The sequence below is a fragment of the Erpetoichthys calabaricus genome, chromosome 3 (assembly GCF_900747795.2).
Source record: "Erpetoichthys calabaricus chromosome 3, fErpCal1.3, whole genome shotgun sequence".
Lineage (NCBI taxonomy): Eukaryota > Metazoa > Chordata > Cladistia > Polypteriformes > Polypteridae > Erpetoichthys > Erpetoichthys calabaricus.
Window position 1 is genome coordinate 141,942,048 of NC_041396.2, and position 13,715 is coordinate 141,955,762.

General features: G+C 45.1%; 1 protein-coding gene and 1 long non-coding RNA gene across 2 annotated transcripts in view; one reads left to right on the top strand and one right to left on the bottom strand.

Annotated features, from left to right (window-relative positions):
• The window catches only part of cmtr1 (cap methyltransferase 1), a 161,819-nt gene that overhangs the window by 136,537 nt on the left and 11,567 nt on the right, over positions 1 to 13,715 (top strand). The window contains 1 exon segment of the mRNA XM_028791957.2: positions 9,081 to 9,206. Coding sequence (XP_028647790.1) covers positions 9,081 to 9,206 — 126 coding nt within the window.
• LOC127527171 (uncharacterized) lies at positions 1,380 to 2,212 on the bottom strand. Its single transcript, XR_007934473.1, has 3 exons — positions 1,950 to 2,212; positions 1,600 to 1,848; positions 1,380 to 1,516 (listed from the first exon to the last, which is right to left on the bottom strand). It is a non-coding gene; the product is annotated as an uncharacterized LOC127527171 (long non-coding RNA).

The window sequence follows — 13,715 nt, forward strand, 5'->3', positions numbered from 1 at the left end:
TGCATGTCTCTGAGCTTACCCCTTAATAGGGAGGGCTGGACGGTATTAAAGGAACTTGATAAAACTTGCATGATGGAGTAAATGGCCTCCTGTCATTTTCCAAACCTCAAGCATTAGCCTTCAAACTACTTGCAATAAGCGCAAAAAATGGGAGCCGATCTTCGTGACGGAAGAAGGCCGCCTGCTCTGCAGAGCCGGGTCCTTAAAAGGTGAAAGGGGCGAACGCATAGCCGATTAGCCATGTGGTCGCGGGAAGGTAAACAGAGAGCCCTTAAAGCGGCGGCGGCAGGACAGAAGCAGGCAGACACAACGATTCAATCAATAAGGTTTATGAAAAAAGAACATGAAATAACTATATACATACAATAAATAGAAAACAAACAATCATCCAAGGTTTAATGAAAAAAGAACATGAAATAACTAAATACATGAAAAAAGAATATGAAATAACTACATACAGTAAGTTTTATGAAAAAAAAACTATATACATACAATAAAAATCAGTGCCATAACCTGCAGATGAAGCCCAAAATTAAAAAAGAAAATTGAGAGGAGAAGGAGGAGGCCTGCCAACATATAAAGTGCCAGTCATTTGCAAAGATTGCAAAAAAAAAAAAAGTAAAAAACAGCTTGAAAAAGGAAGGAGGCCTCCTTGACAACATATAAAGTGCCAGTCATTTGCAAACCTTTCCAAAAAAAAAAAAAAAGTAAAAACAGCTTGAAAAAGGAAGGAGGCCTCCTTGACAACATATAAAGTGCCAGTCATTTGCAAACATTTGCAAAAAAAAAATTAAAAAACAGCTTGAAAAAAGAAGGAGGCCTCCTTGACAACATATAAAGTGCCAGGTAGTAGCAGGACTCCTCGTGGACAAAAACAAAAAAAAAAAACACTGTATGGGCCCATCTACAAATCAAAAAAATAAATAAATAAAATTCTTTAATGGCTATCCCCCCCAGCACGATTTTTTTTCTCCCTCCTCTTTTCCTCCAGCCACTCCTGTATAGTTTTACCGGCTGAGGTGGAGCAAAAGAGTTCCCCCCCCAAATTGGCTGTGGCCGAACTCTTTTGTTTTAGGACCGCCACAGCACTTGCAAATATAGCTCTCAATCTTTTTCCTTTGCTTGGGGGGGGATTCCTTGCTGTCGTGCCAGCTCGTCCGCCTCCTGCTTTATCTTCTGCCGCCAGGCAGTGGTGCGGGGTACTGAGGGTCCTGCCGGTGGCGGTGGAAGCGGAGGAGTGGCAGTGTCAGCCAGCTGGGAGAGTGGCTGGGTGACGGGTGCTTCATGTGGCATGGGGGGGTGCCCAATGATGGCTGGTGCCACATCCACGGGGCCCCGACGTCGCTGCTGGTCAGGCGGGTTATGGAACTCCAGTGGTTGTGCAGCGGACTGCTCGGGGCCCGTGGGTCATGGTCGTACGGCAAGGGTGGGCTCTGAAGCAAGGGCCGAGCTGGTTGGCAGTGGCACGGCCATCTCCAGAGCCCGCCGTACCAGCTCCCTGGTGCGAGCGTAGTGCCTACAGGGACAGAAAGCAAAGTAAGTCAGGGTGGGATGGAGGAGAGGGGCATGGTGGATGGTACTTGTCTAGTGTGTACTTACCATTGTGCCAGGGTGCGCTGTTTGAGGGGGAATAACTGGATTCGTGTCTGGGCCATGAGTACCGGGTTTGTGAGGATATTTTCCTGGATGCAGATGTAATCACGCATCACAGCTGCCCAGTGGTTCACCCTCACGCCACTGATGGTGGTTCCTTCGGGGTGAATCCTGGACAGCTGTACACAAACGGCCTTCACAAGGCGGCTGATGTTTGGCATCTGTGCAGCTTGGCCGCCTTGGCCAACCATACACCTACAAAATTGAGAGAGAGAGAGAGAGAGTGTGTCAGTCAGTCATGCCATCGATATCACATCAAATAGAAAGAGATGACACCAAAGAGGTTGATCACATACCGTTGCAAGCTCTCCACTCCTGGTGTGACACTGGTCTGCGAGTGCTTGCGTCGGAACCTCCCCTACACCAGTCTTTCCTGGTGGCGTGGCGGAAAGCGAACTGGGGCCTTATCACCCTCCAGCAATCGTTCCCAGAGGGTGACGATCTCCACCACTTGCTGCTGCGTCATGTAGGCATGGTGACGCAGCTTCACAAGACTGGAGGCCAGGTTGACCACGTGCTGGTAACCTGGGCCAGTGTCAGGTCCAAGGCTATTCTGTTGGGGGGAAGAGAGCGAAAGTGAGAAAGGGGAGCACTCATCAGATATTCCACAGGTATAGCACAACTCGTCGGGAGAGACTTACCAGCTCGTGGGACACGCTTTGAGTGGCCTCATCTCCAGGGGAGGTGTCCTGGTCGGCTGGTCCAGACTTTGAGGCGCCGATGGCAGGGCGCGACTGGGACTTGTCAGATGACAACGGTTGTTGGGCGAAGTCCTCCTCAAGGCCGAAGAGGGTGTTGTCCAGAGGTTCCTGTACCGGCCCCTCGTCCTCTTGGAAGCCATCGTCGACACTGTCATCATCGTCGTCTGTATCAGTCCCCATCCGGAGCGTCGGGATCCCTGCCCATCACTTCCTCCAGCACTCGACTGGTCTGCGAAAAATAGGTACTGGATACCCATGAGCTCACCTGTGAAAAGGAGGGAACTGTTTTAAAATTAAAAGGTGAGAGACACAGACAGACAGATGGCTCGACGCCCGCCTCACCAGTGTACTTCGCAGGCCAGGTGTAATCATCAACCAGCTTCTTGTGATACAGAACATCGCTCAGCTCGTTGACAGAGTGCTGGAGTTGGCCACTGTAGCAGACCATATGCTTCCTCCACTGCTTGTGCCGCACGGTCCTCGTTCCACCGCACCAGGCCTTCCAGCAGATAGGCCTGAAAGTGGGCTGCGCTGGCTGAAGTGCCTGAAAGACACGGTGAGAGAGAGAGAGAGAAAAATGCAATGCCACCCACTCCCTCACACAAAACAGGTCAAAAGGACAGGTTTCTGGGCACCCTTACCAGGTATGAAGCGGTCCAGATGCAGGTGGAACGACTCCAAGGAAGTTGAACCTCGCGCACACCTGAACACCGGCAGCATTATCCCCCCTTTGACCAGCCGCCCGGTCTGCATGTACAGGTGCATGCCAGGTGGGTCCTGGATGCAGTGGAGGTGGCACCTCTGTGTCTTCCAGATTTTCCGGATCTACTCGCGGTCCAAAAGCGGGATACCCATGGTGTCAGTGGCGTCCCTGAAGGCCTCCAGCATCTCGTCGATGAGCTGGCCGGTCTCCTCCGTCCCACGCCTTGCGGCGGCGGCAGTGGCAGGCCAGCTCCTTTAGTGGGATCTTTCCGTAGCCGAAGCCTCAGGGACCGCCTCGCCAGCCTTGGCCTGTCGCAGCCGGGCGACGTCTCCCTGGTCCCACTCAAAGATGCAGAACGAGAGACGCGCCATGAAGAGGCTGTATAGTGGGTGGCTCTCCGCGGTGACACCCGCCGCAAAGCGTTGCATCAGGTGCCACACGTCGAGCCGCACCACCAGCTGATCCCACTGGTTGAATAAGAGGGACACCTTGCAGGGTCCCCTGTGGGAACAGCAGTCTCTGTCCACATAGAGGACCAGAGGCGGGGACACACTGGCATCACGGTATCGCCGCATCAGCCCGGTGGCCATGGGGTGCAGGCCAGCGCCCTCGGCTGCAGTGAGGACGCTGATCAAGATCTGGCCATGCTCGTTCCCCACGTTGGTCACCCAGGCTGCCTTTCCTGCCGCGGCATCCGCGAGTTTCTTGGTCACCTGAACGATGAAAGGGAGAGTGACGGTAAGCTGGAAGGAAGAAGGGAGAGAGGGAGGGGATGGCGATATCGCTCACCTTCTTTGTTGAGTCCATGCTCAAGATGGAGCCAAAGATGGAGGTGATCCGGGCCTTGGTCTCTTCTAGCCTTGAAGCCACCTCCTTGGCATAGATGGACAGCAACCACTTTGTACCAGGGTCATCCGCGGTGGTAGAGGCGGAGTCGCAGGTGGCTCGGCACCCGGTGTGATGAACTTGGTGACCGCGAACAAGAACTTTTTGGACCGCGTCAACCAGGACCTGGTGCGCTCCAGCATCTGCCCGATGAGCTTTTTGTCGCAGGATAACCTGTGTTAGACAGAACAGAGACGTTAGGACTGCCCGTGTGTGCCCATCTACCTGTGGAGAGCTGACCCAGCCATTGGAGACTCCTTGTCTGACCTGTAAGTGAGGATAGCTGGAAAGTCATCCCGGTGGGTGTGGTGCAGCTGAGCCAAGATATCCTGTGACCAGCCCGCCACCTTCTTCCTGCAGCGCCGGCACTCTAGGTACTCCGTGGCCATAAAGTACCATCCGTCAGTGTCCAGGACCCTCCGGACGGTCCTGTAGAGTCCGGCTCCCGACAACCTGTGGCTGCATGCCGTGCAGGACAGCTTGTAGCCCCACATGCGGTACGGCATCCACAGGTAGAACAGGCGCTGAAAAAAAGGTGTCGGGGGCTGGAGGTACACTTTGCGGGGGGCTGGGAGGGTACAACCAAAGGCGAAGGTTGGAGGTCAGCACAGGCTTTCTGTCCTTGCCCCTGGTGAAAAGGACCCGATTTAACCACACGTGCTGTTCTTTCGGTAGTGAAGTCCTCCAGCCCTCGGGCAAAAGTAGCTGTGTGTGTGAGAGAGAGAGGAGAGACAGAGAGCATGAGCAACAGAAAAACAAATAAAAAGAATCACACAGGTCCTGTTCCTTTCCCGGCAATGCAATTCAAAGAAACACATCCTTTTAACTCCCCTCTCTCCTGGCTACAGACAGCGTTTGCGAAGGCTGCTTTCCCGGATCAGCCGTCGGTTGGGAGCGCTGGGATGGCAAGGGCCCTCCATTGGTTGCAGACTGGGAGATAGATGCTGGGGAAGGTTGTTAACAAATTCAAACAAATAACAGGTTAAACAGAAAAAGTGAAGGAGCCACCACCAGTTTCCATGGGTGGCTGTCACTTATCAGCCTCCAGCTCCATGCTGGCCGACAGCAGCACGTCATCAGGAATCTCGACGACGGAGGCTGCTGCAGAGAGAGAGGCAGTGGGGGCAACAGTGGTGGTTTTGGGAAGGGAGGAGGTTGCTGTTGCCTTCGCCTCGTCTCTCCGCCGCACATACAGCTGGAGTGCATGCATCTTGGTCCCGACTTTGGTGGTCTGGCGCCAGAGCCATTTGATGTAAAACTGCATTGGGGTACAACAGCGGGAACGGTAACAGGTGAACAAATGGAAGCAGGGTCCCAACTACCTTGCTGTGCCCTTCCCCTCAGACCCCACCCAAAAGTCTCTCACCTCTTGGCCTCCCGATCTTCTGTATCGTAAAGGCCCTCAAACGTCAGGTGTCCGTGTTGGCCGAAGCCGACGAGCCTCTTGCCCTCATCCAGAGTCCTGGCCGACCCGTCTCTCTCCCGTCGACGACGGGTGGCCTTCTTCACGTCGGGAAAGAGCCAGGTGTAGGACTCCAGTGCGTTTTTATTGCTCGCCAGCGGGCTATCCAACACCTGGCCATCTTCGCGTTCCCTCAGGTGGGTTGCCAACACCATGACGGCATAGCCGAGGTCATGGGTCAGCAACCATTTAAAAGTCTGACCCCGGTACTGTCCAAACTGGAGCTCGCTGGCGCTGTGCACCAGCTTGGAGTCCCCAGGGTCACCACCTGCTGCCCGCACCTGTCTCCTGGTCTGCTCCCTGACCATCTCGGCCGACTTGACCTTGAACGGCACAGAGCCGCTCAGGCCCTTTGCCTTGGCGACCTGGATTGCCTCGGCAGAGGCCTTGAGGGTCGGTTCGCCGGAGGTCTCGCGGCGGAACTGTGGCACAGGGTTCAAGCTGGATAAATTAGATAAACCAAGACAAAGTTACAGTTCCATTCCAAAGTTTTACAACACCTATTTTTCCTCAAATTTAACCAGCTGGAATGCAATGAGCGACCTGAAACAGATCCGCAGGAAACTGGCAGACATTTACATTTAAAGTTTAGGTCACCAAAAACTGAAATTAAAACAAATTTCAGAATATTACAGATTGGCCTTTCTGGGAACAACTAATAGGTTACAACCTCCATATAGTCTGCACCAAGCGACGTTGCCTCCAACAGAGATCAAATAAAGGGTAACTGAGCATGCAAAAAGAAAAAAGGAACAAGGGAACAACAGGATGATAAACCGCCACCTTTGAACAAATTCTATAGGCACCAAACCCAATATTCCAAAAAGGTTTTTTTTCTTTTTCTTTTCAAATGAACCTTCGTGATATTTAACCTATGAATACTTACATGTCAACACCGCAGGTGATGTTGGGTCTATTAAAACAACGCAATCAACCAGTACGTCAATTACAGAAAGAAACCTTTATATTGAGATGAACATTGCTACTACAAACAAAGACTCACGTAGGAACACTAGTAGCAGCCATGGTAAGAGATACCAGAAACTGTTAATTCTGAAAGAGTGAAGGGACACACAAAAAAAATAAATAAATATAAATGGTTAGTAATACTAGTACTGACTTTTTTTAAGGCCTTTAATAATATTACAACTTCCTTGTTACACTGCATTTTCCTATTGCTAGCATTATTATTATTAGCATTATTATTTATTATTAACAAACATAATTATAACGCAATTCTGTCCAGACTATTTACAGATATTTATATTACTGAAACCAGTTTACTAAAATGAAAAAAAAGAATACTTTTATTAATATGTACAAAACAAATGAATTCTCATTAGATTAAACTACATCTGTTTTATTTCACTTCACTATAATCCTTGTGCACTAAGAGTAACCATTTGAATAGTATCAGCGGGCCCCACTTTAAGATAAAACTCGAAACATGACATCACCGCTTTTAGACGGGGAGGCGGGTCTTTCGGAACAGAACTCGGAACGCTTCTCTTTCCCAGCCAATCAAAGTTTGCAAAAAACTCGGCACAAGAACGCCTCGACCAATCGCTGCACATTGCTGCTTGTCAATCATCCGAGAATTCGGAACGAACTCGGCACGGAGTAGCCACGAAGATCGGAACTCTTTAGGAGGTGAGTCCCAAGAACAATCTTCTAGGTAAAGTTCCATTAGTTTTGATAGGAGCCTTCACTGGAACCATATTTTGGAGAGCTTATTGTTTTGACCTGCTCCTTATTTGCCAAGAAAACCATTCCAGGAGAATAAGTTTCCTGACAGCAAAGTTCCTAGGACACAGGCCTATTGAAATGCCAAGTTATTACTGAAGGTTGGGGAATTAATTTTAATGAATATAAGAAGAATTTAAGAAGTAACAAATTGAACTGAAGTAAACTTAGTCAGTACTTGTTTTATCACATTTTGTATTCAAATCACACGACTGTAGATACTGACATTGACACATATAGCTAGTCCACTATATATCACTCTCTGTTCTCCATGACTATGATTAACATCATTGCGTATTCTTAAGATCGCTCTTTATTCTTCGTTAACATTTCTTTGCCAAGATGTGTAATTACATCCAGAAATGCACTGTTGGCACCACTTGGATTTGTGACATGTTTAGACATGGTCAACATGATAATTTGCATCTACCTTCATGTAAACTTGGTCAGTGTTCACTACTTTTTCAGGCTTCCTCCTTTAATGTTTATAGTTGTGTTTCAGAAGTTCATAAATAATTTTTTCTTTAGAAAGTCTGTTATTGTGACCATTAAATACGTTCAGCAGGAGACAGTGAAAATTTTGATGCAGGGATTGCAGTTCTTAGCTGTTTGCCTTAGAGGAGATTAGCTGGATTGTAGTTCTTAACTGCTTGAACCAGAGAGAGCTGAGGATGGGCTGAGAATAACATCAACTTGGGGAGTGATGGAAATGATAAAGTAGTGGTTAGTGCTGCTGCCTCCTCACAGCTCAGGGAGGTAGGTTCAAATTCTAGCCCTATAACCTACTATATGGAACTTTTACTTTCTCAATGCATTCATGTGCGCTTTCTTCTTGTAATCTCATTCAACCAAAAAAAGTTTTCCATAAAGTTGAATGGGAATAGAAAAATTAGGCTTATGTAAGTGTAAAATTGAATGTTTTGAGTATGCTCTGTTGGATTCTGGCTTGCATGTAATGTTGCCAAAACAGGCTTCATCTCCCTTTGACAGTACAAGGCAATAATAATTTCAACAAATACATGGATGAATTAAGGTGGGGAATGGATAGGAGATGCTACATAGCTACTTTTAAAATACAGTTAATAAAATAATAGTTTGTTTCCAAATTGTATAGTCCTTTGTTTTCAAAAGGGGACTGCTAGTTAAATATCAACTGGAATGATACAGGCAGGGTTGACAGTAGACAACCAATGTAGTTTAATGTGCATTTATATGTAGTGACAACTCAAAAAGCAGTGCCTGACCTGTATCTAAGATTGTATCATCTAAATGTGCAAAACCAAAAACGTGTCTAGTTGTTTCTAGGACATTTAAATTGTAACATAATTTAAGGGAAAGTGCACAATTTAGGGTTCATTAAAAAAAACAGATTTTTTTTTTTTTTTTTTTTTGGATAAAGCTGACACACAATTAAACTCGTTACATTTCTGTATTCTAGATATAACACCACCCACTGCCACTTTTGTTTTTCCCAGGTAGAATGATAGTATAACATACATAAATACAGTGTTTGGAATTCATCTCAAGTAAATGTGCAAAACACGTGTGACAGTAAAATGATTTATTTTGCCTTTTTAAAAAAATACACATTTTTCCAAATAGATTGTGCCTTGCACCCTTATAGGTACATGATATAAATGTACTAGATGACGCATCACTTTTGTGTATTCTGGGTGCAACATTCTTTCCGAGTTCCAAACACATATTTTACTGCATATGTCCATGCCATAGATTAGGCACCTATTAACAATGAGCTTTTAAAGTTTAAGTAAATGATCTTCCCCCTAGGCTTAGAAGTGTATGCATTTACATTTAACAGATGTAAACAGAGTTAGGCTTAATCTGCCAATTTTGACTATTGTTGGTGAAGCAAGTCATCTTGGCTTTAGCTTACAAAGAAATCTTAACAAATATCTTTTTTTTTCTTCTTCAGAAATCACAGATCTATATCTGGGATGGAAAGCCACCACTTCGCTGGAAAAAGTTAGAAAACTTTAAGACAGAATTGCCTAGAGATACTCTTCTATCAGCGGAGATCATTCAGGAATTAAAAGGAGAGGTAACCGATGCCATTATTAGTTATGTACAAAACTTAGAACATGAAAACACACAGAAATCTAATAGAATGTCAGTTAACCACTTTTCCTGATGTTTCAGTTTAGGCAAAGTTATAGACTTAAAGTTTCTGGATTTGTTTGTTGAAGGATTCTTTGTATTTACATATTGTTTAAGAGATGACTTAAGACAGTAATGTTTATCTTTTGGCTTATGCTATTTACAGTATACAGTTTGATTTATTGGGTTAGGTATTGTACTGTAAAATACAAAATGTATTCTTTCAGTTACAAGTTGATTTGTTGAGATACCTTGACCATGTTAACGAACTTGCCAATACTCTCATTTTACAACTATTTCAACAATTGTTATCTGTAAGAAGCTGTTGGCAAAACAACAGACAAATCAAAACATTTTCGCGTGAAGGAGGAAGTACTGTACTAGAAAGCCTCAAGGCTAATGAAGAGCAAGTATTACTATGCAGGATGTGTAGTTAAAGTGCTGAGTGAAAATCTCCATCATGCGGGACATCGAAAGTATCAATCACACTTATAACATTCTGGTCACATTTACAATTGATTAAGTTGTAGTTTGTGGGTAGCAAAAATGATCTTTGTCAAAGAGTGTGAAATACTTTTTGTTTAAGGGTTGGAAAAACAGTTTACTTAAGAGAAAGTAGTGAATATTTTCTACTATATAGAAGGTCAAATGTGTGGTGATTGGATCATCTTCCAAGAGTTTTGCACACTTCTGAGTTATAGGTATGACTACCAAGCATTAAAAAACAAAAGCTCACTCAAAAGTAAGGTTTTATATGATTTATGAATGTGAAACTTAGAAGATAAAGGCAGAATATGAAGCAAAAACATGGAATAGGAATGATCATGCAGTTGATTTTCATAGAGCAAGCTGAATGCAGAGATAGTCAGATTTGGTTGATTAAATATGTGGTTAGAAACAAACCTATATAGTACAAACCTACATAGTTTGGGCATATAGCAGAAATGAAGATTGTGAGAATTAAGGGTTCCATTTCCTAGAAAAGAAGATGATTAATCTAATGAGGAGGAGAAGACATTGAATAAAACTATAACATGAATAGAATGAAAAGAATAGGTCTTATCACTAAGAATGCCCAAAATTATGTTGGGTAGGAATGTTTTTATGGTCAACCTAGGTAAACTAAGATGATGGTTATTATGTTGCCAGTTTTTTAAATGCTCTTTGTATTAGAGTATTCATAACATTTTTAATTGTTCAGTGGCAGCTACTGTGAATTGTAAATGTAAAATCAAAAAATCAACTACATATCTATTTTTAAATGCCTTGCTTTTTTGTGATAAACTTTTTTTATTAATGATGCAGAAGTAAACAATTATATAAACTATCAAATTTAAAAATTTAATACAACAAAACTTCATGGCACCCATCATCCCACCCTCCTGTTCCAAAGTACCAATTGAAATTCCAGGTTCCTAAGTGAGAGAAAATATCTATTCAGCCAATAAAATACACACAAGAAAAACAAGATGAGTGGACCTTATTAAACAGGACTTCAAGCAGTCAATTAAGATTGATGGGTATTGATGTGGACTGTTATCATTTGTTGATAGACATCCAAAATTTAAAATGATGGATGAACGTAGCCTATTTCTCGCTTAGTTTTTGCCCGATGCTACATCAGCCTGCAAAGCAAAAACTACAAGTTTAATAGCTTATGAAAAGAATAACACCAGTTTTCCCTCTTGGATTTTCAGAAGTAGTTTAGAAGCACAGGAACCAAGACCATGTTGTATTTTTTGAAGAAAGCTAAGATATACAGTGCATCCGGAAAGTATTTACAGCGCATCACTTTTTCCACATTTTGTTATGTTACAGCCTTATTCCAGAATAGATTAAATTCATTTTTTTCCTCAGAATTCTACACACAACACCCCATAATGACAACGTGAAAAAAGTTTACTTGAGATCTTTGCAAATTTATTAAAAATAAAAAAATTGAGAAAGCACATGTACATAAGTATTCACAGCCTTTGCCATGAAGCTCAAAATTGAGCTCAGGTGCATCCTGTTTCCCCTGATCATCCTTGAGATGTTTCTGCAGCTTAATTGGATTCCACCTGTGGTAAATTTAGTTGATTGGACATGATTTGGAAAGGCACACACCTGTCTATATAAGGTCCCACAGTTGACAGTTCATGTCAGAGCACAAACCAAGCATGAAGTCAAAGGAATTGTCTGTAGACCTTCGAGACAGGTTTGTCTCGAGGCACAAATCTGGGGAAGGTTACAGAAAAATTTCTGCTGCTTTGAAGGTCCCAATGAGCACAGTGGCCTCCATCATCTAAGTGGAAGAAGTTCGACACCACCAGGACTCTTCCTAGAGCTGGCTGGCCATCTAAACTGAGCGATCAGGGGAGAAGGGCCTTAGTCAGGGAGGTGACCAAGAACCCGATGGTCACTCTGTCAGAGCTCCAGAGGTCCTCTGTGGAGAGAGGAGAACCTTCCAGAAGGACAACCATCTCTGCAGCAATCCACCAATCAGGCCTGTATGGTAGAGTGGCCAGACAGAAGACACTCCTTAGTAAAAGGGACATGGCAGCCCGCCTGGAGTTTGCCAAAAGGCACCTGAAGGACTCTCAGACACATGAGAAAGAAAATTCTCTAGTCTGATGAGACAAAGATTGAACTCTTTGGTGTGAATGCCAGGCATCACGTTTGGAGGAAACCAGGCACCGCTCATCACCAGGCCAATACCATCCCTACAGTGAAGCATGGTGGTGGTAGCATCATGCCGTGGGAATGTTTTTCAGCGGCAGGAACTGGGAGACTAGTCAGGATAAAGGGAAAGATGACTGCAGCAATGTACAGAGACATCCTGGATGAAAACCTGCTCCAGAGCGCTCTTGACCTCAGACTGGGGCGACGGTTCATCTTTCAGCAGGACAACGACCCTAAGCACACAGCCAATATATCAAAGGAGTGGCTTCAGGACAACTCTGTGAATGTCCTTGAGTGGCCCAGCCAGAGCCCAGACCTGAATCCGATTGAACATCTCTGGAGAGATCTTAAAATGGCTGTGCACCGATGCTTCAACATCCAACCTGATGGAGCTTGAGAGGTGCTGAAAAGAGGAATGGGCGAAACTGGCCAAGGATAGGTGTGCCAAGCTTGCGGCATCATATTCAAAAAGACTTGAGGCTGTAATTGCTGCCAAAGGTGCAGCGACAAAGTATTGAGCAAAGGCTGTGAATACTTACAGTGGGTACGGAAAGTATTCAGACCCCCTTCAATTTTTCACTCTTTGTCATATTGCAGCCATTTGCTAAAATCATTTAAATTAATTTTTTTCCTCATTAATGTACACACAGCACCCCATATTGACAGACAAAAAAAAGAATGTTTGAAATTGTTGCAGATTTATTAAAAAAGAAAAACAGAAATATCACATGGTCCTAAGTATTCAGACCCTTTGCTCAGTATTTAGTAGAAGCACCCTTTTGAGCTAATACAGCCATGAGTCTTCTTGGGAAAAATGCAACAAGTTTTTCACACCTGGATTTGGGGGATCCTCTGCCATTCCTCCTTGCAGATCCTCTTCAGTTCTGTCAGGTTGGATGGTAAACGTTGGTGGACAGCCATTTTTAGGTCTCTCCAGAGATGCTCAATTGGGTTTAAGTCAGGGCTCTGACTGGGCCATTCAAGAACAGTCACAGAGTTGTTGTGAAGCCACTCCTTCGTTATTTTAGCTGTGTGCTTAGGGTCATTGTCTTGTTGGAAGGTAAACCTTCGGCCCAGTCTGAGGTCCTTAGCACTCTGGAGAATGTTTTTGTCCAGGATATCCCTGTACTTGGCCGCATTCATCTTTCCCTCGATTGCAACCAGTCGTCCTGTCCCTGCAGCTGAAAACACCCCCACAGCATGATGCTGCCACCACCATGCTTCACTGTGGGGACTGTATTGGACAAGTGATGAGCAGTGCCTGGTTGTCTCCACACATACCGCTTAGAATTAAGGCCAAAAAGTTCTATCTTGGTCTCATCAGACCAGAGAATCTTATTTCTCACCATCTCAGAGTCCTTCAGGTGTCTTTTAGCAAACTCCATGCGGGCTGTCATGTGTCTTGCATTGAGGAGAGGCTTCCGACAGGCCACTCTGCCATAAAGCCCTGACTGGTGGAAGGCTGCAGTGATGGTTGACTTTCTACAACTTTCTCCCATCTCCTGACTGCATCTCTGGAGCTCAGCCAAAGTGATCTTTGGGTTCTTCTTTACCTCTCTCACCAAGGCTCTTCTCCCCCGGTAGCTCAGCTTGGCCGGACGGCCAGCTCTAGGAAGGGTTCTGGTCGTCCCAAACGTCTTCCATTTAAGGATTATGGAGGCCACTGTGCTCTTGGGAACCTTAAGTGCAGCAGAAATTGTTTTGTAACCTTGGCCAGATCTGTGCCTTGCCACAATTCTGTCTCTGAGCTCTTCAGGCAGTTCCTTTGACCTCATGATTCTCATTTGCTCTG